The following is a 26,365-nucleotide window of genomic DNA, read 5'->3' on the forward strand; positions in this document are numbered from 1 at the left end:
TTTGGTTGCAGTCATTGCGGCTAAAAACGGCACAACCAGTTATTGAGTGTAAGGGAGCAATTACTTTTTCAAACAGGGGAATTGGGTGTTGCATACCGTTGTTAATTAAATACATAAAATAAGTATACTTTTTTGTTGTTATTTGTAAACTCGGGTTCCCTTAATCGAATATTAGGTTTTGGTTGAAGATATGATAACATCCAGTATCAAAAATATGCAGAACTAGAGCATCAGAAATGGGGTAAATACTTTTCACTGCACTGTACATGACAGCATACAAATGCCATCAAGTCTATCACCATGTTTTTTCCTCATGTTAAATTCACAACTTTTCCCTCTCGCTTGCGGCCTCTTCAAACATACCTTTTACCTCAGCTTTTACCAGATGTTTTCACTTGTTAGCACCATAAGAGGACTTATTTCGTGTGACACAGGACTAGTCGGGTGTGCCTACCATGCTCTGTCTGTCTGTTAGTGCAGTTGCGGTCACACATGAGAGGTCAGTGTGTGTGTACGTATAATATGTATGCATGTGTGCGTGTATGTGTGCACGTACGTGAGTGGCAGCCGGCCACACATGAGAGGCCAGGAGACAGGCAACGGTGAGGACATGGTTGCAACCCTAAGCTCTAGCTAACTGACCCGGTGCAGAGATGTCAGAGACATTGTAGCGAGAACACTTGAACCTGTAAACGGACATTTGTTGAGAGCTTTTATAGAGCAGTTAATTCTTCTGGACCGTGTAGGTGTATGCAATGCTGGTATTGAGGATATGGAACACATTGAGTGGGTGTAAACTAAATATGCATTATTGCAATTTCACCTTGTTGAAGTCAACACAATCAACACATCTAATCACTGTCTTTGTTTCTTTCTGTCTTTCAGCCGCTGGACTACGAAACGAAGAAGGCCTACACCTTCAAGGTAGATGCAGAAAACGCCCACCTGGACCCGCGGTTCCACAGCTTCGGGGCCTTCAAGGACACAGCCACAGTAAAGATTAACGTCCTGGATGTAGATGAGCCTCCAGTGTTCACTAAGCCCTCTTACGAGATGGAGGTATACGAGGACTCACCTGTAGGCGACATCATCGGAGCTGTCACCGGACAGGATCTGGATGCTAGCAACAGTCCTGTCAGGTAAAGTTAAAGGTCCTGAAAACTCATTCTGAAAGTACTTTTTCTCTCACGACTATCTACCAGGAAGTTTGAAAAGACAGGCTGAGTGAGCGGGGAGATTATATTCATGAGCTCACCTTGACTGACAGCTCTTTGAAACACCTATGTCAAGCAACTTGGATGCTGTGAGCAGTGTTGCAGTAATATCATCTCAATGTATTGATACACAAAGCAACTCAAACAACATTGAAATTGCATCAATGATATCATTTTTTAAATATATATATTGAACAAAAATATAAACACATTCATTTTACAGTTAAAGTTTATAGAAGGAACTCAATCAATTGAAATAAATTCATTAGGCCCTAATCTATGTATTTCACATGACTGGGCAGGGGCGCAGCCATGGGTGGGCCTGGGAGGGCATAGGCCCACCCACTTGGGAGCCAGGCCCTGACAATCAGAATGAGTTTTTCCCAACAAAAGGGCTTTATTATAGACAGAAATTCTCCCCAGTTTCATCAGCTGTCTGGGTGGCTGGTCTCAGAATATCCCGCAGGTGTGGAAGCCGGAAGTGGAGGTCCTGGGCTGGCGTGGTTACACATGGTCTGCGGATGTGAGGTTGGACGTACTACCAAATTCTCGAAAACTACATTGAGGGTGGTTTATAGTAGAGAAATTAACATTACATTCTCTGTCAATAGCTTTGGTGGACATTCCGGCAGTTAGCGCACCAATTGCATGCTCCCTCAAAACTTGAGACAGTGGCCTTTTATTGTCCCAGCACAATGTGCACCTGTATAATGATCATGCTAGTCAATCAGCTTCTTGATTTGCCACACCTGTCAAGTGAATGGATTATTTTGACAAAGTAGAAGTGCTCACTAACAGGGAAGTGGACAAATTGGTGCACAATATTTTAGAGAAATAAGCTTTTTGTGCATATTGAAAAATTCTTAGATCTTTTATTTCAGCTCATGAAACATGGGACCAACACTTTACATGTTGAGTTCATATTGTTCAGTATATATATACACATCTCCCAGAGCAGCAGTGACGGATGTGTTGACTTGACGACTGCGTCAGAGTTTTGAACGACCCTTCGCTCCTTTTCTTCCATGCTGGATGAAGACCTAGCTAGCCCGTAACTAACTAACACCAGATACAGATGAAACGGGAAAGATAAGTATCTTTGCCATAGATGAAAAGGGTAAACTTGTAATTATATTTGCTGACACCATACAGTCAAATGTTGGCATCAGTAGAGTAGCTATCTAACTATATAAACCACGCCCCTCTGCAAACATGCCTTATCCAATGTTGGATAGAAGGCTGTACTTATTTACACCATTGGTGTATTAAAAATGTGCCTTGTCCCCTTAATAATAAATCCAAGTGTTTGACATAGTGAGGGGACCAGTAACTTTATGATCAAACTTTATCAATGTAGAAGCAACAGTTATTTTTCCTACTGGTCAGTTATTTTAATCTGTTTTCCTTCAAATATCATCCAATGTCATGAAAAACATATTTTTGACTCTTCATGACCTTTATAAATGTTTATTAAGGGTAAGGAAAGATTGCAAAATAGTATAGGTCTGGGCTCTCCAAGCCTGTTCCTGGAGAGCTACCCTCCCCATAGGCATTTACTACAACCCCAGTTGTAACTAACCTGATTCAGTTTTTACTTTAAAACCACACTCTAAAAAAATTATAGGCTAAAACTATTTGGGTTATTTGGTAACCTAGCGCTGTTTACGTAGTGGCCTTAACATGTTGGCTTATTTAGACTCCCAAGCCAGTTGGATTGCGTGAATAACCCAACATGTTGCGTTGTTGGGATTACCAAAACATGGGTAAATTTCACCATCAGTTGCATATTTTATACTCTCATGCTGGGTTGACCTAGCAGCTGGGTCTTTTGTTATGTAATCCTTGGGTTATTTTCAGGAGGTGTGGCTTATTAGGGGCTTGGCTTTCACCCATGAGAGTAAATGTAAACTCAGCAAAAAAATAAACATCCTCTCACTGTCAACTGCGTTTCTTTTCAGCAAACTTAAAATATGTTCATACAAATATTTACACAACAAGACTCAACAACTGAGACATCAACTGAACAAGTTCCACAGACATGTGACTAACAGAAATGGAATAATGTGTCCCTGAACAAAGGGGAGGTCAAAATGACAGTCAGTATCTGGTGCGGCCACCAACTGCATTAAGTACTACAGTGCATCTCCTCCTTATGGACTGCACCAGATTTGCCAGTTCTTGCTGTGAGATGTTACCCCACTCATCCACCAAGACACTTGCAAGTACCTGGACATTTCTGGGGGGAATGGCCCTAGCCGTCAACCTTCAATCCAACAGGTCACAGACTTGATCAATGGGATTGAGATCCGGGCTCTTCATTGGCCATGGCAGAACACTGACATTCCTGTCTTGCAGAAAATCACGCACAGAACGAGCAGTATGACTGGTGGCATTGTCATGCTGGAGTGTCATGTCAGGACGAGGCTGCAGGAAGGGTACCACATGAGGGAGGAGGATATCTTCCCTGTAACGCACAGCATTGAGATTGCCTGCAATGACAACAAGCTCAGTCCGATGATGCTGTGACACACTGCCCCAGACCATGATGGACCCTCCACCTCCAAATCGATCCCGCTCCAGAGTACAGGCCTTGGTGTAACGTTCATTCCTTTGATGATAAACGCGAATCCGACCATCACCCCTGGTGAGACAAAAACGCGACTCGTCAGTGGAGAGCACTTTTTGCCAGTCCTGTCTGGTCCAGCGACGGTGGGTTTGTGCCCATAGGTGATGTTGTTACCGGTGGTTTTTGGTGAGGACCTGCCTTACAACAGGCCTACAAGCCCTCAGTCCAGCCTCTCTCAGCCTATTGTGGACAGTCTGAGCACTGATAGAGGGATTGTGCATTTCTGGTGTAACTCGGGCAGTTGTTGTTGCCATCCTGTACCTGTCCCGCAGGTGTGATGTTCGGATGTACCGATCCTGTGCAGGTGTTGTTACACGTGGTCTGCCACTGCGAGGACGATCAGCTGTCCATCCTGTCTCCCTGTAGCGCTGTCTTAGGTGTCTCACAGTACGGACATTGCAATTTATTGCCCTGGCCACATCTGCAGTCCTCATGCCTCCTTGCAGCATGCCTAAGGCACGTTCACGCAGATGAGCAAAGACCCTGGGCATCTTTCTTTTGGTGTTTTTCAGAGTCAGTCGAAAGGCCTCTTTAGTGTCCTAAGTTTTCATAACTGTGACCTTAATTGCCTACCGTCTGTAAGCTGTTAGTGTCTTAACGACCATTCCACAGGTGCATGTTCATTCATTGTTTATGGTTCATTGAACAAGTGTGGGAAACAGTGCTTAAACCCTTTACAAGAAGATCTGGGAAGTTATTTCGATTTTTACGAATTATCTTTGAAAGACACAGTCCTGAAAAAAGGGACGTTTCTTTTTTTACTGAGTTTACATGCTGCAAATGCAATTGTTCCATATTTTTTCTCACATTCTATAATATTTTGATTATTTATTAGATATTGTAATAAGTAGTGATGTTACGTTTGATACCGGAGTTCTGAGACATGCGTTGAAATCGCTAAGCAGTTTACTTCAAAGCAGTGTGCCGATGCCTGTATCACTTTATCAGAAGCACTTGATCAATGATGTCTGAAGCTTCATTTTGTCGAACAACCACCTGATTTGTTTGGTATTTGTTTTCGGTAGAAGACAAAGAGGCTAGTCTGTGCCTGTGCTACAGCGCGTGACATTTTTTTGTAATTTGGCTGCTCTAAATTATTTGGGCCAGCAGATGCCACTGGTGTACAATGTGTTGATCAAAGCTTTGAGCAGTGAACCTATTTTTGACACAATTGTCTGGGAAACATCAATGCTTCAGTTCCCCATTACTAATAGTAGGGCATACCACCTTAATTTTTCACAACAATGGGATTCACAAAGGCTTTTGGGAAGTTATTCACTTCTGTAAGCATTCAGTCACACAATAGTAACATATTTAAAAACTTTAACCTATAACACTTTTACAATAGAATAGATGAATAGGAATGACATTTACTCTCATGGATAGCTAAAAATAACTTGTTGAATGCCACTCCCCTACTAAACTACGCCTCCAGTCTTCTGATCTGACCTGCTGGGTCATATCTCAGTAATCCAGCACCAATAACCCAGCAAACCCAAAAGCCTGCAACCCAGCATTTTTCTGGAGTGCAGTTGTAACTAACCTGATTTAGCTTATCAACCAGCTAATTATTAATATCAGGTGCGCTAGATTAGGGTTGGAGTGAAAACCTACAGGACGGTAGTTCTCCAGAAGGAGGGTTGGAGAGTCCTGGTATAGGACACTTGGTGGCACTGTAAAATCTTTGTTCCAGGCCTACACTGAACTGATTCAACAACAATAAAGCCCAAACCATTTTTACCTCTTTTTCTGTGTTACCCAGTCCTGTCAAGTAAAGTTACAAGTTTAATTATGGTTTAAAAAATAGGATGAGTAACTATAGGACCTTGGGTAGTGCTGTACCACTATGTTCTTAACTCTGGGTCTCATGGACTTTTGTTACAGCTGAACAATACTAATTTGATTCTACTACTCAACAAATATAAAGCCCAAAACTCTCTCTCGGTCTCGTAGCAAAGCGCATTTAAAATAATACTCAGCGCATAGTATTGGCAATTTAGTGTTCCGGCACAGATGGAAACAAAGTGCATTGTTTTAAAAACTACAAGGGGTGATTTGTCTTGGAGTCTATTAGTTATTTTTGTTTCGACAGATTGCTTTTTAGTTCTACAATGATGATTTCACAATATGTACTACTCAAGGGTTGAACAATACACAGATGGCAAAGATAGCCTGTTGCATCCAAGAAAGTATTTGTTTTAATATGAATATTTCATCTTGTAAAAGACAATAGAATGGACGAGGCAGAGATTTGTAGAACAAAAAGCCTTTGCTCTCTTTTGTTTCGATTTTTCACTTTGACTTGAGTGTGTTTAATTATTCAGCAACTCCACAGTTGACATTGCTCATTTTCATGCCATCAGAGAAGAGACTTTGCTTTCTCGCCTCCAAAACAATAGTACCAATGACCTTCCATGCATAGCGAATCACGCTTTTAGAGTTTTGCCTCTCTAGCTGAGGGAAGAACAGGCGTGAATACCGCATTTTACAGTTACTCCAAACATAAACTTAAAGTTCAGATGACTTTGAGGGATTGCATTTGTGCAACCTTTTCTGACATGACGAGGTCACGAATATCTTTTATTTTTTATTTGATTTATTTAGCCTTTTTTTATATTCTGAAAGGAAGAGGTGCAGCATCCAGTGCCCTCGCCTTGGCTGTAAACTTTCAGGCTTCTCCATCAAACTCTGTCACAATAAAGGCCTTTATGGCCTTCTCAATAGTGACTCGATGGAGGCGAACGTTAGTTTGTGCTGTGGAGGAGAACGTAAGTTTGTGCCGTTTTCAACACAAATACTTGACTGCACAGTCCACATTATTTCAGAATGTTATGTTCAGTTTATGTGCAAGCTTCTTCTGCACAGCCAATATTTCTGAGAAATATTGAAAGGAAATATGTTCCAATGTCATGATTGGCGAATTTGATTTCTCTTTAGAGTTCTCTTTGTGACAGACTACACATTATATGTGAAAGAGTAGAAGAGTAGGTGTGGTGAGGAGTTGTCTTTCCAACTACTCTAGTTTGAGGCTCAGGCCACACTTCAATGCCAATTGGTTGAACAGAGAAAGTTAAGCAGATGTGAACACTTAATAGATATGCGGAATTCAGTGCTATGTCGCTGTCCATCGCCAGTGTGGTGTCAAAGGGGCTGGAAATTAGTGGAGTTGCGCATTGCACTGAACAGTATAGAGCTGTCAATGGTTCTGAAAAGTATGCAGTGCTGTCCATAGCCCTGGAAAGGGACTAGAGAAGCCCATGGTGCAAAACTATGAGTTGAGCTGTCCATGGTGCTAGAACGTGGACTGAAGCACTGTATTCTATCCAATCTGTTCATGGCAGTGGAATTCAGTTTTGTTTTGCTTCTCTTGTTCAATCAGATATTACATTGACTGACTACAAACGTATGTTAGGTATTCATAATGAAGTATATTGATGTTGCACAGCTGTTGATGTATTTTTTATTGATTCATATTTGCATATGTGTTTTAAAATGAGACAAGAGTGTCGTGTATGGTTAAATGAGATGACATGCTATTTTCAAGTCGATTACCTAACATTTTATAGATTACGTGATTGAATTAAACCATGCTACAATTAAACCATTAATAACCTGGGCCACCACGGAATCATTAGTTTATATAGAGCGGCTATCTCCCGAATCCACTCTTAAAGATCTGAAGATCTTATATCAATAGCAGTCAATCATTACGCATGGTCTACACCCATAAAGGGCCATGTCATGACAAGAGGATGATGGTATTTTCTCTTGTAAACTTAAATATTAATATAAAATACAAGACTGGTGATTTGTCTTGTGGGTACATGATAAGAATTCAGTTTGAAGGGATGGCATATTTTCATACTAACCATTACAAAGGATATTTTAAAACTAGCATTTCAAAAAGGGAGGTCATTTATAAATAGAAAGCTAAAGTGATGAGACAGGTTGAGATTAAACCATAAAAATTTGGGTAATGCCCAAAGGATGGATTTATAAGCATTCACACATTTGAACCTGTAATCAGAGATGTAGTATAATATTCATCAAAGAAAGTAACACTGAACGGTCCTTACTAAATCAGGTCTACTTCAAGGCCTTCAACTAAACAAGGTTAAAGAGAGCACTAAAGTAACTGGGAATTTGAATAGAAAACCCCAAGAATATGGTTAGAACTTTACACTGTCTCTTTAATGGTTGACTCTAAAACATGTAATTGTGTCTCGCTCATAAAAATGAGAGACAGGGCTTTAACCATTGACCTGTTCCTCAGTGATCAGAATCTCAGGGTCTACACACCAGATATCATGAATATTCAGGCAGAAATGCCTTATTATAAGCTGTTGCAGAGCTGTGCTACCAGCATAGGAAAAGTAAAATATATGACCAACATTTAATGAACATGCAGCTTGCATCCATCTTATAATGTTGTGTGTCTTAACGATGTCACTGCTTTCAGTTGCCCTTAAACCTCATTCAAAGAACGTTTCTAGAGCAATGTTTCTTTTAAAGGCTGCTTGTCTTGAGTGCATTTGTTTTACTCTAGAAAATAATTTTGTCAGCATAAACCAAGATATCTGTGCCCCTATTACTTGATTGGGATATATGCTGCTTACCACAGCCCATTTTGTAGAAATGCACTTAGTGTATGAGTAATAAATAATTATTAACTGCGTCCCAAATGGCACACTAGTACTTAAAAAGTGCAATACTTTTGACCAGGGCCCATATGGCTCTGGTCAAAAGTAGTGCATTGCATAGGGAATAGGTTGCCATTTGGGACGCAGACCCTGGGTCACTATACAGTGCCTTGCAAAAGTATTCACCCCCTTGGCGTTTTCCCTATTTTGTTGCATCACAACCTGTAATTTAAATTGATTTTTATTTGGATTTCATGTAATGGACATACACAAAATAGTCCAAATTGGTGAAGTAAAATTGTAAAAATTACTTGTTTAAAAAAATTCTAAAAAAGAAAAAACTGAAAAGTGGTGTGTGCAAATGTATTCACACCCTTGCAATGAAGCCTCCTTAATAAGATTTGGTGCAACCAATTACCTTCAGAAGTCAAATAATTGGTTAAATAAAGTCCACCTGTGTGCGATCTAAGATGGCACATGATCTCAGAATATATACACCTTTTCTGAAAGGCCCCAGAGTCTGCAACACCACTAAGCAAGGTGCACCACCAAGCAAGCGGCACCATGAAGACCAAGAGCTCTCCAAACAGGTCAGGGACAAAGTTGTGGAGAGGTACAGATCAGGGTTAGGTTATATAAAAATATCAGAAACTTTGAACATCCCACGGAGCACCATTAAATCCATTATTTAAAAATGGAAAGAATATGGCACCACAATAAACCTGCCAAGAGAGGTCTGCCCAGCAAAACTCACGGACCAGGCAAGGAGGGCATTAATCAGAGGCAACAAAGAGACTAAAGATAATCCCAAAGGAGCTGCAAAGCTTTGGAGATTGGAGCATCTGTTCATAGGACCACTTTAAGCCGTACCCTCCACAGAGCAGGGCTTTATGGAAGACTGGCCAGAAAAAAATAAGCAAACATGTTTGGTGTTCGCCAAAAGGCATGTGGGAGACTCCCCAACATATGGAAGAAGGTACTCTGGTCAGATGAGACTAAAATTTAGCGTTTTGGCCATCAAGGAAAATGCTATGTTTGGCGTAAACACAAAACCTTTCATCACCCCGAGAACACCATCCCCACAGTGAAGCATGGTGGTGGCAGCATCATGCTGTGGTGATGTTTTTCATCGGCAAGGACTGGGAAACTGGTCAGAATTGAAGGAATGATGGATGGCGCTAAATACAGGGAAATTCTTGAGGGAAACCTGTTTCAGTCTTCCAGAAATTTGAGACTGGGATGGAGTTTCACCTTCCAGCAGGACAATGACCCTAAGCATACTGCTAAAGTAACACTCGAGTGGTTTAAGGGGAAACGTTTAAATGTCTTGGAATGGCCTAGTCAAAGCCCAAACCTCAATCCAATTGAGAATCTGTGGTATGACTTAAAGATTGCTCTACACCAGCGGAACCCATTCAACTTGAAGGAGCTGGAGCAGTTTTGTCTTGAAGAATGGGCAAAAACCCCAGTGGCTAGATGTGCCAAGCTTATAGAGACATACTCCAAGAGACTTGCAGCTGTAATCGCTGCAAAAGGTGGCTCTACAAAGTATTGACTTTGGGGGGGGGGAATAGTTATGCATGCTCAAGTTCTGTTTTTTGTATTATTTCTCATTTGTTTCACAAAACAAATTTGCATCTTCAAAGTGGTAGGCATGTTGTGTAAATCAAATGATACAAACCCCCCAAAAATCTATTTTAATTCCAGGTTGTAATGCAACAAAATAGGAAAAATGCCAAGGGGGTGAATACTTTTGCAAGCCACTGTATTACAACAAATTCTATATATTTGCCCATAGGGAAATCCATTCTTTGCTACCCTCTTGTACATGTGGGAAATTACCTAATTTACCAAACTTTTTATTAGGTATTCCATTGACTGGAAAAGTGACCTGGACAGCTACTTTGACATTGATCCGGTGGAGGGAACGATTTCCACTAACGAACTCCTGGACAGAGAGAGTATCGCCCAGCACAATATCACCATTGTGGCCACCAAACTTAGTAAGTATGATGACAACAGATTGATCGTGATTCATGTAGGTGTCACTGTTGCCTTTCTCTATTGTTATCTATGTGACGAATTTAAGGTGGATTTAATCAAGTCAATCCCATTTTGTGTGAGTCGTTTATGGGTGACCGTAAAGCATGATGGCTCCTCTGGAGCGTATTTCATCAGGACATTGTCTCCTCTGGCGTGTCCATCTTAACAGTCTCTTAAACTCTCTCTGCCTGACTCTTCATTCGTTACCCTCTATACATTTTCACTGCCTTCAAGTAATGGTGTTCCTTTCATGACTAAAGCATTTTAGGATCTGAGTTTTCTTGTTTGAATCATCTTATATTGACGATGATGAAGAAATTGTCTGTTTTCAGTCACGTCACAAAAAAAGAGGTTCTGTAAAGTCAAATATATGCATGATGGAGAGCCCTGCAGTGTTGATTTAAGAGTTAATTTACATCACTGTGATTTCAAGACATTCTATCAGAATAAATCGGTTTTTATGAAGGAAAGTGAAGCAAATATCCGTAGAAATAAGCAAATCCATCGTCATCAAGTCATCAAATCTGCTAAGAGCCATCAAAGTCATTATCTGGGAGGCAGGCTGGTGCTCAATCAAAATTACTCACGCTGTATTCTCATTAGGACGGACTGTGAAATAAGGGCCATTAAAAGTTGAGCTGCTTTTATCGCCTTGGAAACTAGAATTAGTCACTTCCTCTCAAGGTCGTGTTGGGTGGGGGTGAAATGCTAATTCCTGTTTCTGGAGTGAGTGGAGGAATGGAAGGGGGGGAGGGATAGAGAGCTGGAGGGTTGGAGGGATAAGGGGCTCAGGCCGTCATACTCATCATGTGAATCTGTGATTGTAATGTTTTTAGATGTTTTAGATGTTAGTCTGTCTGTCTCTTTTGTTATATTCACACATTGTGGATTAAAATTGTGTTGGGGGGCCAACCATGCTAATACTCATAACACATTATTACACTACCCTACGTATTTATTTGGACAGTGAAGCTAAAACTTTTAATTTGGCTCAACACAATAAAGGTGCAAGTTGTAACCAAATATGGTTCTTGAGATCGACGCATAGGGGAACCATTTTAGGGTTTCTGAAGAACCATATAAAAATCCAAAAGCAGAAATGTTTTGGCCCTCCAGGACTGGAATTGAATAGCCCTGTGTTGGGTTTTAAGCCTTATTTATATATTTTAGAGTTACCAGTACCACCCGTGACTCGGTTTGCTAGTGACAAATATATGGTTGTTTCATTCATTTCAATTTCTTGCTGTTGTCTACTCCCAAGTCAGATCCTAGGTGAATATACTGTCATTAAAATGTAATTATACAGTACAACACATTTAATAAGTCCTTATTTTGAGGGTCTAGTTCAACCCTAACACAGGGGCATTAAACTCAAGTTTGAAATCCAGCCAGAGTGGGGAAATCTAATGTTTAGAATTTTTACTAACCATAACCTGCATACAGAATCACTGCCAGGGTTGGGAAGATATGGGACTACCTTAAACATCTAAACTGGAGCAACCATTTCAGTAATGGGTGCAAAAAGTCCCAAGTAAGTGAGATGCACAAAGATTATGCCCCCAAAACATGCTAACCTCTCACCATTACCAATAGCAGGGGAGGTTAGCATAAAGATATCTATGACAATCTAACTTTCTCACTCATCATTATTCATGATTCGTTCATGATTATCTGTAATCATGGTAGCTTCCACATTCATGTAGAACTGTTCAGAAACATACAGTGGCTTGCGAAAGTATTCACCCCCTTGGCATTTTTCCTATTTTGTTGCCTTACAACCTGGAATTTCTGTGGGTTTGTATCATTTGATTTACACAACATGCTTACCACTTTTAAGATGCAAAATAGTTTTTATTGTGAAACAAAAAATAAATAAGACAAAAAAACAGAACTTGAGCATGCATAACTATTCACCCCCCAAAGCCACCTTTTGCAGCAATTACAGCTGCAAGTCTCTTGGGGTATGTCTCTATAAGCTTGGCACATCTAGCCACTGGGGTTTTTGCCAATTATTCAAGGCAAAACTGCTCCAGCTCCTTCAAGTTGTATGGGTTCCGCTGGTGTAGAGCAATCTTTAAGTCATACCACAGATTCTCAATTGGATTGTGGTCCAGACTTTGACTAGGCCATTCCAAGACACTTACATGTTTCCCCTTAAACCACTCGAGTGTTGCTTTAGCAGTATGCTTAGGGTCATTGTCCTGTTGGAAGGTGAACCTCCGTCCCAGTCTCAAATCTCTGGAAGACTGAAACAGGTTTCCCTCAAGAATTTCCCTGTATTTAGCACTATCCATCATTCCTTCAATTCTGACCAGTTTCCCAGTCCTTGCCGTTGAAAAACATTCCCACAGCATGATGCTGCCACCACCATGATTCACTGTTGGGATGGTGTTCTTGGGGTGATGAGAGGTGTTGGGTTTGCACCAGACATAACCTTTTCCTTGATGGCCAAAAGCTCAATTGTAGTCTCATCTGACCAGAGTACCTTCTTCCACATATTTGGGGAGTCTCCCACATGCCTTTTGGCGAACACCAAACGTGTTTGCTTATTTTTTTCTTTAAGCAATGGCTTTTTTCTGGCCAGTCTTCCATAAAGCCCTGCTCTGTGGAGTGTACAGCTTAAAGTGGACAGATACACCAATCTCCACTGTGGAGCTTTGCAGCTCCTTCAGGGGTATCTCTGGTCTCTTTGTTGCCTCTTTGATTAATGCCCTCCTTACCTGAATTTTGGTGTGCGGCCCTGTCTTGGCAGGTTTGTTGTGGTGCCATATTCTTTCCATTTTTAATAATGGATTTAATGGTGCTCCGTGGGATGTTCAAAGTTTCTGATATTTTTTTATAACGCAGACCTGACCCACAACTTTGTCCCTGACCTGTTTGGAGAGCTCATTGGATCTTCATAGTGCCGCTTGCTTGGTGATGTGCCTTGCATAGTGGTGTTGCAGACTCTGAGGCCTTTCAGAACAGGTGTATATATACTGAGATCATGTGACAGATCATGTAACACTTAGATTGCATACAGGTGGATTTATTTAACTAATTATGTGACTTCTGAAGGTAATTGGTTGCAGCAGATCTTATTTAGGGGCTTGATAGCAAAGGGGTGAATACATATGCACGCACCTACTTTTCCGGCTTTTTACATTTTTTATTTTTGAAACGTTTTTTTTTTTCATTTCATTTGACCAATTTTGACGATTTTGTGTATGTCAATTACATGAAATCCAAATAAAAATCAATTTAAATGACAGGTTGTAATGCAGCAAAATAATTAAAACGCCAAGGAGGATAAATACTTTTGCAAGGCACTGTAATATATTTTGTGATTTGATACCAGAGCTCAGAGGCATGTGTTGAAATCGCTAAGCAGTTTATTTCAAAGCAGTGTGCTGATGCTTGTTTCGCTTTATCAGAAGCACGTGAACACTGACGTCTGAAGCTTAATTTCGACTAACAACTACTTGATTGGTTTGGTATTGGTTTCGGTAGAAGACAAAAAGGCTACACTATGGCATGTGCGACGTCATCTATAATAATTTGTCTGTTCTACATTTCTGGGACCAGCAGTGGCCACTAGTGTACACTGTGTTGATCAAATCCTAGAGTAATTAACTTTTTTTCGACACAATTGGCTGGAAATGCTCAATGCTTCAGGAAGCTTCATTTCCCCATCACTAATTATATTCTTATTTACAATAAAAGTGACTCCAAAATGGAACGATATATTATTTCCCGTTAATTTCTATTGTGCACAACAATCAGAAAAATAACCGAATGTTTCAAAATCAGACCACATTACCTGGAGGGATATTCACTCTCACGCTGAGTGGCGATTTTAGCATGCAAATCTTGGTGGGGCAAAAACAATTATATGTGGGATGCATGACAGAAAAGCCACTACACAACACAACACTAAACAATACATTAATGTCTAATGGATCGGTGAATGGGACGGTTGAGCGGGACGCTTTCTCTTGCATTTCAAAGATGATGGAAAAAGAAAGAAAAAAAATGCATGTACTTTTCTTTGTATTATCTTTTACCAGATCTAATGTGCTATATTATCCTACATTAATTTCACATTTCCACAAACTTCAAAGTGTTTCTTTCAAATGGTATCAAGAAAATGCATATCCTTGCTTCAGGTCCTGAGCTACAGGCAGTTAGATTTCGGTATGTCATTTTAGGTGGACATTTAAGAGGTTTTAATTGCACTATAATGGTGACAAACCGTGCCCACAAACTGTTAGGGCCTACATAAAGCTGTCACAACAGCAGAGTCCCAACAACAATCCCAACACCTTACCACTGCTACACCTGCCTATCAGCGGAGCCTTGTCTGGCAGAAAAACAGTTAATTCAGCTTTTTTTTAACATAGCTTATATGGCTGACATTGAGATGTACAAACTATGACATAAGGGGACAACAAGCGGATAAGAAGCAATCAGTAATTTCAATTAAGACATTAATGAGCGAGCTAGGATGGACGTAGTCAATATAACTATTTGTCAGCACTTTTAAAATGTACAGCGACAGAATTCAGAACATGGGCCGTTCTTAGATTGTTCTCCCTGTACACCAAGTCAGAACGTAGGATAAATAAAGGGGGCATATAAGCAGAAAATGAAAGCTCTTACAATATTTGATGATTACATTTCTCGAAAACAGGTTATAGGCTACATGTGCACCACCAAGTCAGAACAGTAGGCAAAATTAAGAGGTGAAAATAGACCAAATGATTAGGGTGAGGCACATGGGTTACTAACAGCTTACTACACAACATACACATAGTATTACTTTCTTAGCTACAGTACACATATCTCCCTGGCATATTGCATAATTTATGCAGCAGCATACAAGACACTTTTGGACTCACCTTGTTGTGCAAATTTTGTCATTAAACTTTGTCATCAAAGTCTGGAATTCTCTAGATTTATGGGGCTTTCAAGACAACTGGGAAAAAAAAAAAAAAAAAGGTTGAATCATGTCAGTGATCTTCAGGTCGTAGCTCTAGAAAGAGGCCCGAGTTCCCGATTCTGAGTTGGATGAAAGTTCAGAGCTAATTTTTCCTGAGTTCCCAGTTTTCTTGAACTCACAAAAGTCAGATTTTGCAGTTCCAAGTTAACAGTTGTTTTGCGAGCGGCAAAAATCATGCTTCATGATGGCCAATGTTAAATGTTTATCATTTTAAACTAGGAACATCAACCCTTAATCTTAGACTTGTGACCACACAGCCACTCCATTAAATAGCAGGCTAATTATTGCATTGCAATGCTTGCAGTTAGCCACTGATTCCTTTTAAACCACTCATTGTTGAATTTGCGATTTCCAACTTCCAACATGTTTTTGTCCAATGGCTGATGAGCACCAATTTTATGTATAATTTCTCTTCATTATTTCTCTTCCTATGACAAGGATTAAAAAGGATTTGCCAGTAGATTGTTGACTTTATTCATGATGATGATTGCTAGCTAAGATTTGTTTTAATTATAACTAGGGAAGTCAGTTAAGAACAAATTCTTATTTTCAATGATGGCCTAGGAACAGTGGGTTAACTGCATTGTTCAGGGGCAGAAAGACAGATTTTTACCTTGCCAGCTTGGGGATTTGATCTTGCAACCTTTCAGTTACTAGTCCAACACTCTAACCACTAGGCTACCTGCCACCCAACAGTATGATATTGGCATGATCAGTCCAATCAATGCTACTGATGATACAGTATAAAGTGATTTGACGTAATTTTATCTGTGGCCAATGACCTTGAGCCTTCTTCATTGGGCACTTCTAATGTAACTTTATGGCAGCACACAAGGGTCTTGAATTCTTTAGCTCTACCCTTAGACTTGACGGTGACATAGTGTCCTCATGAGTGACAGAACACTGAGCCAATCACGGTGCAATTCTCCGTATTTTCTGCTGGCTTGCCACATCACCACAGAAAGCACTGAGCTAGGCTGAAACACCTGCATTTTGGAGCTGCCTTACTCAAGAAAACAAAAAAGAGACCATGTTTGTATGTGGCTTTTATTCTCTCAATTATATATTTCTTTACATTGATTACAAACTGATATGTGAAACGAATTAATGCCAAAATAACATGCAAAACAGTTAAGCCCCCCCCCCCACAAATGAATGTAGGGATCAAAACATTTGGAGCTCAAACTGAAAGTCACGACCCCAACTCTTCAGATAGGCTGCTGCCAATACATTGCACCCACTGCTATGCGAATGCACATGAGATGTTGAAAGCAATTTAGAAGCTTTTACTCAAATTATTAATTTTTTTAAATCACATTGATCTGTCAAATTCATTATTTGATATCAGAAAAACTTAAGGGAATTGGTTGAATGAACCAAAGCATAACTTTTTACGAGAGAGAGAGAGCGAATATAGCCTAACTTCTTTTGTGGGGATTGCTGCAAGTATTTCCTAGCAATGCTCTTCTATTATACAAGAGGGAATGGTAGATAGTTGTACTATCTAGAGATCAAGGGTTAAAATCCTGATGTTATACATGCTTTTATTTCCCCACGCTTAGATTTCTGTAACTCTTTGTGTACATGTCTCAGTCAGAAATCTCTCCATCATCTACAGTTAGTTCAAAATGCTAAAGCTTATAACAGGCACCAGAAAATGTAACCATATCACACCTATTTTTGCCTATCTACACCTATTACCAGTCCCTTTTAGAATAGATTTTACATTTGATTAATATTTAAGGCTTGGCTTGGTTTAGCCCCATCCTATATCTCAGATATTGTATCTCCCTACGAGCCAGGACGCAGGGCGCACTGTCGAGCCAGGACGCACTGTTGACCATTCCAAAGTCTAGGTTGAAATGAAAGGGGACTAGGCATTTGCCATTAAGGCCCCAGACTTTGGATGGTCTGTCAGAGGAGATCAGGCTTGCAGATTCAGTGCCTCTTTTTAAATCCCTACTGTAGACACACTTTTAAAGATGCTTTTAATGTGTGATTTCAATGTATGATTTTAATTAGCTATCTTTTTTCCTTCTCTTTCCTTCTGTCTATGTTTCTTTGTTTGGACTTTTTTTTAAATGATTTTATGATGTGAAGCACTTTGTTCCTTGTATTGACAAGCGCTTTTCAAGTAAAGTTATTATTCTTATTCTTATTACTACATTGATTTTAATAACTAAACTATTGCACCATCTAGTGGGGAAACCATTGTATCACGTGCTAAAGTGAAAGAACCATTCACCAAATTGGATAGAATGAGGTTTCCCTTGCAGTTCCATGAATGATATAAATACCATTTATTTATATTATTTAGCGACCTCTATTTGATTGTAAATATAGTTTACAATACAAAAGGCCTTACAACTCTTGCTTCCTGAAAGGATACAATTCACCTCTCATAGAAATAGTCTTTAATAGACATAATTCTCAAAATATGTTTTGTTCATTCCATTTTGATGATTCCGTTGCTCAATGTTCTGGGTCAAAGAGGGCCAAGAGAAAACCCTTGACAGATAAAAAAGATCACAGGGACGGAGAGATGAAATGTCCACAATTTCTGCCAGCGGAGTATGAGTGTTAGTGGTGGCGGTCGGTGCGATCAGAGAGAGAAGCAAATCTCGTACTCAGTGTCATTTTTCCTTCAGTGAAGAAGATTGCTTTTTCCATCAAGGTCACACACAGGTCTCTAGCTGAGCCTTAGCTGCATCTCTGATTCCCCCGAGGAGGGGAGGAGGGCCATCCACCATTCAACGCACCCATCCCTATAAGCCTCCACTGCAAAGCTTAGCCTATCCCCCCACTTCATAACCATCAAGTCTACCTTCACGTCTGCCTCGCACTACAAAAAAATGTTGCCCCAGCTGTATAGAAATGTTGTATAAAAAGCACATATTCTGGTAAAAGCAGTTTAAACTGGCATAAGAGAATTCAGAGGTAGAATCGTTTGAACAATCTTTACGCAAATAATGAGTTCAAGTATAGCTATCAACCTTCAGTCATGCTGTGTCTATTGTTCATGGAATAGAGTCTTCTGTTTTTAGATTCCCTGAAGGAACAGATTTATGTAAAGAGGCAATCAGCAGTAGAAACAATAACAAAGCATTCTTCCCCACCCTTGTTCAGTAAAAACCTGAGGGATGGGGCTGGAGAAATGTAACCACTCTCAAATTCATAGACAGTGATATGGATGAAAGGACTGACCTTACATGATATCAAAATAATAGTTTTAACCATGTTTTGAGGCTATATGGTGTTTGTTTACATTGACTTTGTTTACAAACAATGGAGTAAAACAAGCCTATATTAGTTGTTCTGATGGGGTATGGCAGTTGAACTAGGCTCATGAGGCACTTATAAGCTGTATTCTTCAACAATCAATAGGTACATGTAAATTCATTTATAAGTCCAACAATTGATTTAGAAACTGCTGATTGCCCCTTTAAAAGATACTGTCTTCATATATTATTTTCCAATGCATTGACACTTTTAAGGAATCCATCAGGCATCTGAGAACTTACACATAAACCACAATGATCACGTTGTTTGTGCGCCAGCGCTGCACATTAAATTTACACATACATGCTGCTAGAACTGCCCCGGTAAACTGTAAGTGCTGTTATTGTGAAGTGGAAACTTCTAGGAGCAACAATGGCTCCGCTGCGAAGTGGGTCGGCCACAAAAGCTCACAGAACGGGACCGCCGAGCACTGAAGCGCACAGTGTTCCAAACTGCTACTAGAAGCAATGTCGGCACAATAACTGTTTTGTTGGGAGATTCATGAAATGGGTTTCTGTGGCTGAGCAGTCGCACACAAGCCTAAGATCACCATGAGCAATGCCAAGCACCGGCTTGAGTGGTGTAAAGCTCACTACCATTGGACTCTGGAACAGTGGAAACGTGATGCCTGGAGTGATGAATGACGCTTCACCATCTGGCAGTCCGACGGACAAATCTGGGTGTGGCGGATGGCAGGAGCACTCTACCTGCCCCAATGCATAGTGGCAACTGTAAAGTTTGGTGCAGGAGGAATAATGGTCTGGGGCTGTTTTTCATGGTTCGGGCTAGGCCCCTTAGTTACAGTGAAGGGAAATCTTAATGCTACAGCATACAATGACATTCTAAACGATTCAGTGCTTCCAACTTTGTGGCAACTGTTTGGGGAAGCCCCCTCCCCTGTTTCAGCATGACAATGCCCCCATGCACAAAGTGAGGTCCATACAGAAATAGTTTGTCAAGATCGGTGTGGAAGAACTTGACTGGCATGCACAGAGCCCTGACCTCAACTCCATCAAACACGTTTGGGATGAATTGGAACGCCGACCACGAGCCAGGCCTAATCGCCCAACATCAGTGCCCGACCTCACTAACGCTCTTGTGTCTGAATGATGCATGTCCCCGCAGCAATGTTCCAACATCTATTGGAAAGCCTTCCCAGAAGAGTGGGAAGGCTGTTATAGCAGCAAAGGGGGACCAACTCGATATTAATGCCCGTGATTTTGGAATGAGATGTTCGACGAGCAGCTGACCGAATACTTTTGGTCATGTAGATATGCCCCCAATAGACAACATACAGATACATACAAACACCTGCTCAGATATACCTGTTCTCACCCCTATATCCATTGCCTGCACTACTCTTCCCCACATGTCCTCAAATTGCACCATTTTGTTCCTCTCCGTCACCCAATATTTAGATAATGAAGTATATGATTTTTCCATTGTCTTAATGATGGTGGATTGATTGATTTGAAGTTAAGTATACGTTTTTTCAAGATAATTAAAGAGAAGAGTATCGTCCAACCCATCGGTTATATGGGCAGCAGGTAGCCTATTAGTGGTTAGAGCGTTGGACTAGTAACCGAAAGGTTGCAAGATCGAATCCCTGAGCTGACAAGGTAAAAATCTGTCGTTCTGCCCCTGAACAAGGCAGTTAACCCACTGTTCCTAGGCCGCCATTGAAAATAAGAATTTGTTCTGAACTCATTTGCCTAGTTAAATAAAAATTATCACTGCACCCTCATATGACATGTTGTGAAATATGCAGACAGATGATTAAAAGTTAATTTACATTGTAATACTTCTAACACCCAATTTTCTAACTCCTCCCATAATTTTTGGGCTTCATAGCATTCCCAGAATGCATGGTTTATTGAGTCATATTTAGTTTTACACTTAAGACATGACTCTAGAATTATGCTGTAACATTTGTGAATTGTTTAATAAATTGTATAATACTTGTATAACGCATTCCATACATTAGATTATACTGGATTAAGCGTACATTTTCGTTAACTGTAAAGTTCTTTGTTGTGTTCCAACATTCCCTCTTTCTTTTTCCAATATCAGTTATTTTTAAGCCTTGGGGTTTTGATATTTTAACCTGCATGTCATGATCTGGTGTGGATGGACAGAATCAACATGCGGGCGGATGCACCCGGGTGGCCGTGTGTAGTCATCATTTTACCATTTGCCAATTCTAAGACTGCAGTGCATATTACAACCACATGATGTCAGGATTGTAAAATCAATGGGGAATTGTCTCTTACACAGTTTTGTCTCTTCATTAATGTACTAACCCACAGGCAAGCACAATGAAACTCATTAGAAACGTTTATAACTGTTCATTGTTGTTTATTGTGTGATTTTGACTCTTCAGATAGCCCAGTGCTGACCAGTAGAGTGGCTGTCACCGTTCATGTACTGGATGTCAATGAGTTTCCCCCTGAACTAGCCATCCCTTACGAGAGCTTTGTGTGTGAAAATGCCAAAGTAGGCCAGGTAAGTGAACGTGTGTCTGAGCGTGTGGGCGTGCGTGTCTGCGTGTGTCATCTTGATGTATGCTCAGAGGCACTGTCTCATTAAAGGTGCCATATTGATAAAAAGGTCAGTTGGGAATTTTGAAAATAACAACCATGAATAAAATGCTAATAGTGAAGGGAAGGATGATTGATTCACAGTAATAGTATGAGCGCCCACACAGAGAGGCTACGTACCAAATGCACTGCTTTTGACCAAGGACCATAGGGATATGAACCAGTAAAAATAGAGCCATTAAAATATAATTTTCAGCTGTGTATAATATGCCTTTAAATTATGATTTAAAACCACATAAATCATATAAAACAAAGGTATATTACCATGCATAGCACAGGTATCATTGTATCAACGTTTTGCATATTGCTAAAACCTTTTGCTTTATTTTAGCTAATGTAGGGGGCATGGTGTGCTTTCCACATCAGCAACCAAGTGTACATTCCAGATTAAATATTTGGATGCAGCGGAGTCTCTGCCTGTATGCATTATAAACCACTTGTGCCTACAAATTAGCCTATTAGCAAACATCTCCATGCATGTGCCGGCAGAGCTCCTTTGGCGGTTTAACAAATAGCTCGAAAGACTATCCCATCACACACTGAAGAAGCGTTGCTTATCCTTACCCATGCCTTGATCAATGAACCGTTATTTTTAAAAGTCCTTAACAATCATGCAAAATAGCCTTTTGAGTGACTAGAACATTACACAATATTTCTTCCAGATAGAAAATACTTTTTCTCTCATGTCAAACTACCAGGAAGTCTGAAAAGACAGATTGAAGGGGCGGGGAGCTACTGTAGTAGGCCGAATCAGTGTGGAGCTCACCTTGGGGTTTTCTCATTTGGGAAAAATACCGTCCTCCATCCTCTCCTCCATGACCCAGAAACCGATATGTGGTTGAGTGGTCGAGAATTGTATCAGTTTATTAGTAGGCAAACAAACGAGTGTCCTCCCTTCCTCGATAGCCATCTTTCATTGAGGATACTCACAAGTGTCCTAACGCAGAAAAGTTTTGAAATCTGCCACACCCCCTTCGAATCAACTTTTGTTTTGTGAGAGGAGAAAAACATACACAACTCACTTTAAACATTTATTTTGGAATCCACCCCTCTAACAGTAATTTGCCTAATGATGTGTGAGTGGAGAAGGACCATCTCATTTCAAGCAAGTGCATTTCCATCCACGTTCACTCTCCTCGCCAACTCCCTCGATTAACTTTGACCTTTTTCTAAAGGACGCGAGAGATGACGGAGGAGAGAGGTCGCAGGAGGTGAGCAAATCTATTTGATGAAAGGTCTTTGACTGGCGGTTCTTTAATAACGCTTATGTCAAGCAACATGGACGCAGTGAGCAGTGTTGCAGTGAGATTATCTCAAGCAAATTTGCTGATACGCAAAGCAACTCAAACAACATTGAAATTGCATGCAACATCCAATCCTGTCATACATCACGGTTTCACAAATTATGTGTTTATTCAACTGTTTGGTTATTGTAACAGCATCAATATTGACAAAATGTTAGCTGTATAATTTTGCTAGCGAGCCCAAATGGAATTGTCAGCAATGTATATCAAGCTAGTTGTTAGTTCAGATTAGACAACTTCCGTTGAAATGTCACAGGGTGAGGTAGCAGCACTTTTCAATAAATATATACAGACTGTCAATGATGTCAAAAAGTTTGTATCCATTTTCAGTTAGGCATGTCCCTTAATATAATTATGTCTACATCAGAGTTTTGGGCAACCCACTTTTGTTTCTTGCTGGCTGAAGACCTTGCTAGCCAGATTCTAGCTTACACCAGACACAGATGAAAGCAGAAAACTAAGTTTCTTTGCCTTACATAAATAGGGGAAACCTAAATTATATTTGCTGACACGCTGCAGTCATATTTTGGCACCAGTAGACTAGCTAGCTACATATACAGTTGAAGTCGGAAGTTTACATACACTAAGGTTGGAGTCATTAAAACGTATTTTTCAACCACTCCACAAATTTCTTGTTAACTTCTCTTGGGTAGTGGGCAGCATTCGGAATTTTGGATGAAAAGAGTGCCCAAATTAAACTGCCAGGTACTCATCCCCAGAAGATAAGTTATGCATGTTATTAGTAGATTTCGATAGAAAACACTCTGCAGTTTCTAAAACTGTTTGAATCATGTCTGTGAGTATAACATAACTTATTTAGCAGGTGAAACCACGAGGACAAACCATTCAGAATTCTTTTTTTTTAGGTCACTCTCTTTTCAGTGAGATTTCATTGGGAAATCAGATTTCTAAGGGACCTTCTTGCAGTTCCTACCGCTTCCACTGGATGTCAACAGTCTTTAGAAATTGGTTGAGGTTATTCCTTTGTGTAATGAAGAAGTACGGCCATCTTGAAGGAGGGTCACACGAAGTGTTCTGTTTGTTAGAAGCGCGTGACCAGAAAGCTAGCTACAGTTGGTTTTAATCCTGTATTGAACACAGATCATCCCGTCTTCAATTTTATTGATTATTTACGTTAAAAAATACCTAAAGTTGTATTACAAAAGTAGTTTGAAATTTTTTGGCAAAGTTTACAGGTAACCTTTGAGATATTTTGTAGTCACGTTTCACAAGTTGGAACCTTTTTTTTTCTGGATCAAACGCGCCAAATAAATGGACATTTTGGATATATATCGACGGAATTAATCGAATAAAAGGACGGCATGAATTATAAGGTTATTTCTGCGTTTTGTGTCGCGCCTGCAGGGTTGAAATATGCTTCTCTCTCTTTGTTTAGAATGGTGCTATCCTCAGATAATAGCATCGTTTGCTTTCGCCGAAAAACCTATTTGAATTCTGACATGTTGGCTGGATTCACAACCAGTGTAGCTTTAATTTGGTATCTTTCATGTGTGATTTAATGAAAGTTAGATTTTTATAGTCATTTTTATAGCATTAATTTGAATTTGGCGCTCTGCATTTTCTCTGTCTTTTTGCCAAGTGAGACAGTAGCGTCCCATTTAAACTCAGATTTTTGGATATAAATATGAACTTTACCGAACAAAACATACATGTATTGTGTAACATGAAGTCCTATGAGTGTCATCTGATAAAGATCATCAAAGGTTAGTGATTAATTTTATCTCTATTTCTGCTTTTTGTTACTCCTCTCTTTGGCTGGAAAAATGGCTGTCTTTTTATGTGACTTGCCTCTAACCTAACATAATCGTTTGGTGTGCTTTCGTCGTAAAACCTTTTTGAAATCGGACACTTTGGCTGGATTTACAACAAGTGTATCTTTAAAATGGTGTAAAATACTTGTATGTTTGAGGTATTTAAATGATGGGATTTCTGTTGTTTTGAATTTGGCACCCTGGAGTTTCACTGGCTGTTGACGAGGTGGGACGCTACCGTCCCACATACCCTAGTGAGGTTAACAAACTATAGTTTTGGCAAGTCGGTTAGGACATCTACTTTGTGCATGACACAGGTAATTTTTCCAACAATTGTTTAGACAGATTATTTCACTTATAATTCACTGTATCACAATTCCAGCGGGTCAGAAGTTTACATACACTAAGTTGACTGTGCCTTTAAACAGCTTGGAAAATTCCCGAAAATCATGTCATGGCTTTAGAAGCTTCTGATAGGCTAATTGACATCATTTGAGTCATTTGGAGGTGTACCTGTGGATGTATTTCAAGTCCCACCTTCAAACGCAGTGCCTCTTTGCTTGACATCAAGGGAAAATCAAAAGAAATCAGCCAAGAACTCTGAAAAAAAATGTAGACCGCCACAAGTCTGGTTCATCCTTGGGAGCAATTTCCAAACGCCTGAAGGTACCACGTTCATCTGTACAAACGAGTCCTATATCGACATAACCTGAAAGGCCGCTCAGCAAGGAAGAAGCCACTGCTCCACAACCGCCATAAAAAAGCCAGACTACGGTTTGCAACTGCACATGGGTACAAAGATCATACTTTTTGGAGAAATGTCCTCTGGTCTGATGAAACAAAAATAGAACTGTTTGGCCATAATGACCATCGTAATGTTTGCAGGAAAAAGGGGGAGGCTTGCAAGTCGAAGAACACCATCCCGACCGTGAAGCATGGGGGTGGCAGCATCCTGTTGTGGGAGTGCTTTGCTGCAGGAGGGACTGGTGCACTTCACAAAATAGATGGCATCATGAGAATGGAAAATGATGTGGATATATTGAAGCAACATCTCAAGACATCAGTCGGGAAGTTAAAGCTTGGTCGCAAATGGGTCTTCCAAATGGACCATGACCCCAAGCATACTTCCAAAGTTGTGGCAAAATGGCTTAAGGACCACAAAATCAAGGTATTAGAGTGGCCATCACAAAGCCATGACCTCAATCCTATAGAACATTTGTGGGCAGAACTGAAAAATCATGTGCGAGCAAGGAGGCCTACAAACCTGACTCGGTTACACCAGCTCAGTCAGGACGAATGGGCCAAAATTCACCCAACTTATTGTGGGAAGTTTGTGAAAGGCTACCCAAAACTTTTGACCCAAGTTAAACAATTTAAAGGAAATGCTACCAAATACTAATTGAGTGTATGTAAACTTCTGACCCACTGGGAATGTGATGAAAGAAATAAAAGCTGAAATAAATCATTCTCTCTACTATTATTCTGACATTTCACATTCTTAAAATAAAGTGGTGATCTTAACTGACCTAAGACAGGGAATTTTTACTAGGATTAAATGTCAGGAATTGTGAAAAACTGAGTTTAAATGTATTTGGATAAGGTGTATGTAAACTTCTGACTTCAACTGTATAAATGTCCCTCTGTGATCACATCTTCTGCGATGTTGGTTACAAAGCTGTACATATTTAAATTAGGTAGAGAATAAGACTTCCATTGGTGTATTAAATGTAGACTTTTATGATGTCACAAAAAGCCTTTAATAATCCCGCCTCCATTCTACCTCCTGAATCCAAGTGTTTGACATGGGGGAGGGGACCAGTAATTTTATGATCAAACTTTATCAATGTAGAAGCAACAATCATGTTCCATACTTTGGTAGTCCTGGTTTCATCTAAATATCATCACATTTCCA

At 40.1% G+C, this 26,365-nt stretch overlaps 1 protein-coding gene across 1 annotated transcript in view; it reads left to right on the forward strand.

The window, feature by feature from the left end:
• Positions 1-26,365, forward strand: part of LOC120027655 (cadherin-12-like) — a 115,639-nt gene that overhangs the window by 72,097 nt on the left and 17,177 nt on the right. Inside the window, exons 6-8 of the mRNA XM_038972650.1 lie at positions 886-1,139; positions 10,347-10,483; positions 21,161-21,282. Of these exons, the coding sequence (XP_038828578.1) occupies positions 886-1,139; positions 10,347-10,483; positions 21,161-21,282 (513 nt within the window). The remainder of the gene's footprint in view (positions 1-885; positions 1,140-10,346; positions 10,484-21,160; positions 21,283-26,365) is intronic.

This window comes from Salvelinus namaycush, chromosome 33 (assembly GCF_016432855.1).
Source record: "Salvelinus namaycush isolate Seneca chromosome 33, SaNama_1.0, whole genome shotgun sequence".
Classification (NCBI taxonomy): domain Eukaryota; kingdom Metazoa; phylum Chordata; class Actinopteri; order Salmoniformes; family Salmonidae; genus Salvelinus; species Salvelinus namaycush.